Below are 1,721 nucleotides of genomic sequence, written 5' to 3'. Positions count from 1 at the left end.
TTTCTGTCATACACATGGGCCTCACAGGGGTTAGTAAGAACTATGGGAAGGACTTGGAGATTTCTATGGGCAGAGCCAGGGGCACAGGCTGATCATGTGTTCAGCAGCTGTGAAGAGAGTGGTTTGGGCTAAAGGTGGGCCTGGAGCCCAGACAGAAAAGGTTGCCGCTTTCCATACCCCTGAGAATTGCCACAGTGCAGCCTGACTCAGGTTAATGCAGGCTTGCAGAGAGCAGTGCTGACTGTAACTTCAGACAAAGGCTGGAGTCTGTAAAAGCCTGGAAGCAGGCATGACCCATATGGAACTGTATTTTTTATACCTGTGCTATGCCAGCCATGCCAGGCAACTTAGTAACTGCACCATGAATAGAATTTGTACCCTGCATACTGCTTGCTGTCTTTAAAAATATACTTGGGGTTCCTACGTTGTCCATGCGGATACCGTGAGTGGTGAGAAATGTGTAACTTTCTTGATTTTGATTTTTGAAAGCTAGATGAACCCATTTGCCCCTCAACCGCTTTGGGGGCTTGTGGTAGAGCTTCCTAATAGAGGGAGCGGGCAAGCCCAGACAAGTGGGGTCTTAGTGGCAATGCCCCAGATAATTTCCAGTTCGGGAACACGTCAACTTTCTTATGTGTCTCTTCATTTGATCTTCATGTCCACTTGAACTTGCCTGTGAGGTTGCTCACAGTACAGAGACTTCTGAATCCGTTTTTTTTTTTTTTTTTTTTGTACTTTCCCACCCCCAGTGGAATTTAGTAGCACAGATATTACTGAATTGACCCTTTGGTTGTACAAGATTCATTGTAATGTCTAAGATTTTTTATTCCTCCACCAAAAACCAATTTTTGCCTCTTGGGGGAGGTGATAGCACCCACACTGAGAACACGTGTTCTAAATAGTGCCAGCTTGTCCACAGAGAAGCCCATCAACGAGAAAAGGGAACATAGTCTTGTGGGTAAGAACTGTACCCCCGTTACAGTCCCAAGTCCTGTGCTGTTTCCCTTTGATCCTAGTGGAGCGCCTTAATCTCTTGTAGCTCAATTTCTTGATTTCTTAAATGGGAGTACTGGAATTAGCTCACAGGGCTGCTGAGTATCTGAGGAGCTATTGCATGCTCGGGCGATTAGCACAGAGCCTCCCCTCGAGTGGTTTTTGTATCTTTACTTTCCCCCCGATACAGATTGACCTTGCCATCGATGGTGCTGATGAAGTAGATGCTGATCTCAATCTCATCAAGGGCGGTGGGTGAGTATGGTGGGGGCTTCTGTGCTAAAGAGTATCTGCCAGTTAATCCTTAGCAAAGCAAGATGGATACAGAATAAACAAATTGCCACTGTGACGTATGCAAGTTTGGCTTTCTCCTAGATATTAATAGCATATGGCCTTGGACCTAACTCAGCATTTCTGGTCATTAGCAGCAATTTAGCAACAAAGAACCTGGGCCTCTTTAGTGAGATCATTCATCGTAATGGATTCCCTGTGGATCTATGTTCTTTTGTTGATTCAGACTTTAAAAACTTAAGGCCAAATCAAAATAATATTGGGCTAGGTTATTAGGTCTGCGGGCACCAGTGTGTGACTTTTGCTTTAAAGCTGTGCTTACCTCTGTGAGCAGTTAGGGATATTATTTGTTCCTTTGGAAAACTTAAATTGGGTATTTCTTAAGTGCTGATTTGGGGAGTGGTAGGAATGGTGAGTTGAAAAAGGTGAAATCCTGT

At 44.6% G+C, this 1,721-nt stretch overlaps 1 protein-coding gene across 1 annotated transcript in view; it reads left to right on the top strand.

The window, feature by feature from the left end:
- Positions 1-1,585, top strand: part of RPIA (ribose 5-phosphate isomerase A) — a 46,921-nt gene extending 45,336 nt beyond the window's left edge. The window contains exon 6 of the mRNA XM_011953126.1: positions 1,184-1,585. Coding sequence (XP_011808516.1) covers positions 1,184-1,252 — 69 coding nt within the window. The 3' untranslated portion in view covers positions 1,253-1,585. The remainder of the gene's footprint in view (positions 1-1,183) is intronic.
- The last annotated feature ends 136 nt before the right edge of the window (positions 1,586-1,721 follow it).

The sequence above is a fragment of the Colobus angolensis genome, unplaced genomic scaffold, assembly GCF_000951035.1.
Source record: "Colobus angolensis palliatus isolate OR3802 unplaced genomic scaffold, Cang.pa_1.0 Scaffold357, whole genome shotgun sequence".
In the NCBI taxonomy this organism is placed as follows: domain Eukaryota; kingdom Metazoa; phylum Chordata; class Mammalia; order Primates; family Cercopithecidae; genus Colobus; species Colobus angolensis.
Note: the sequence above shows the minus strand (reverse complement) of the source record. Positions and strands in the feature narration are given on the sequence as shown.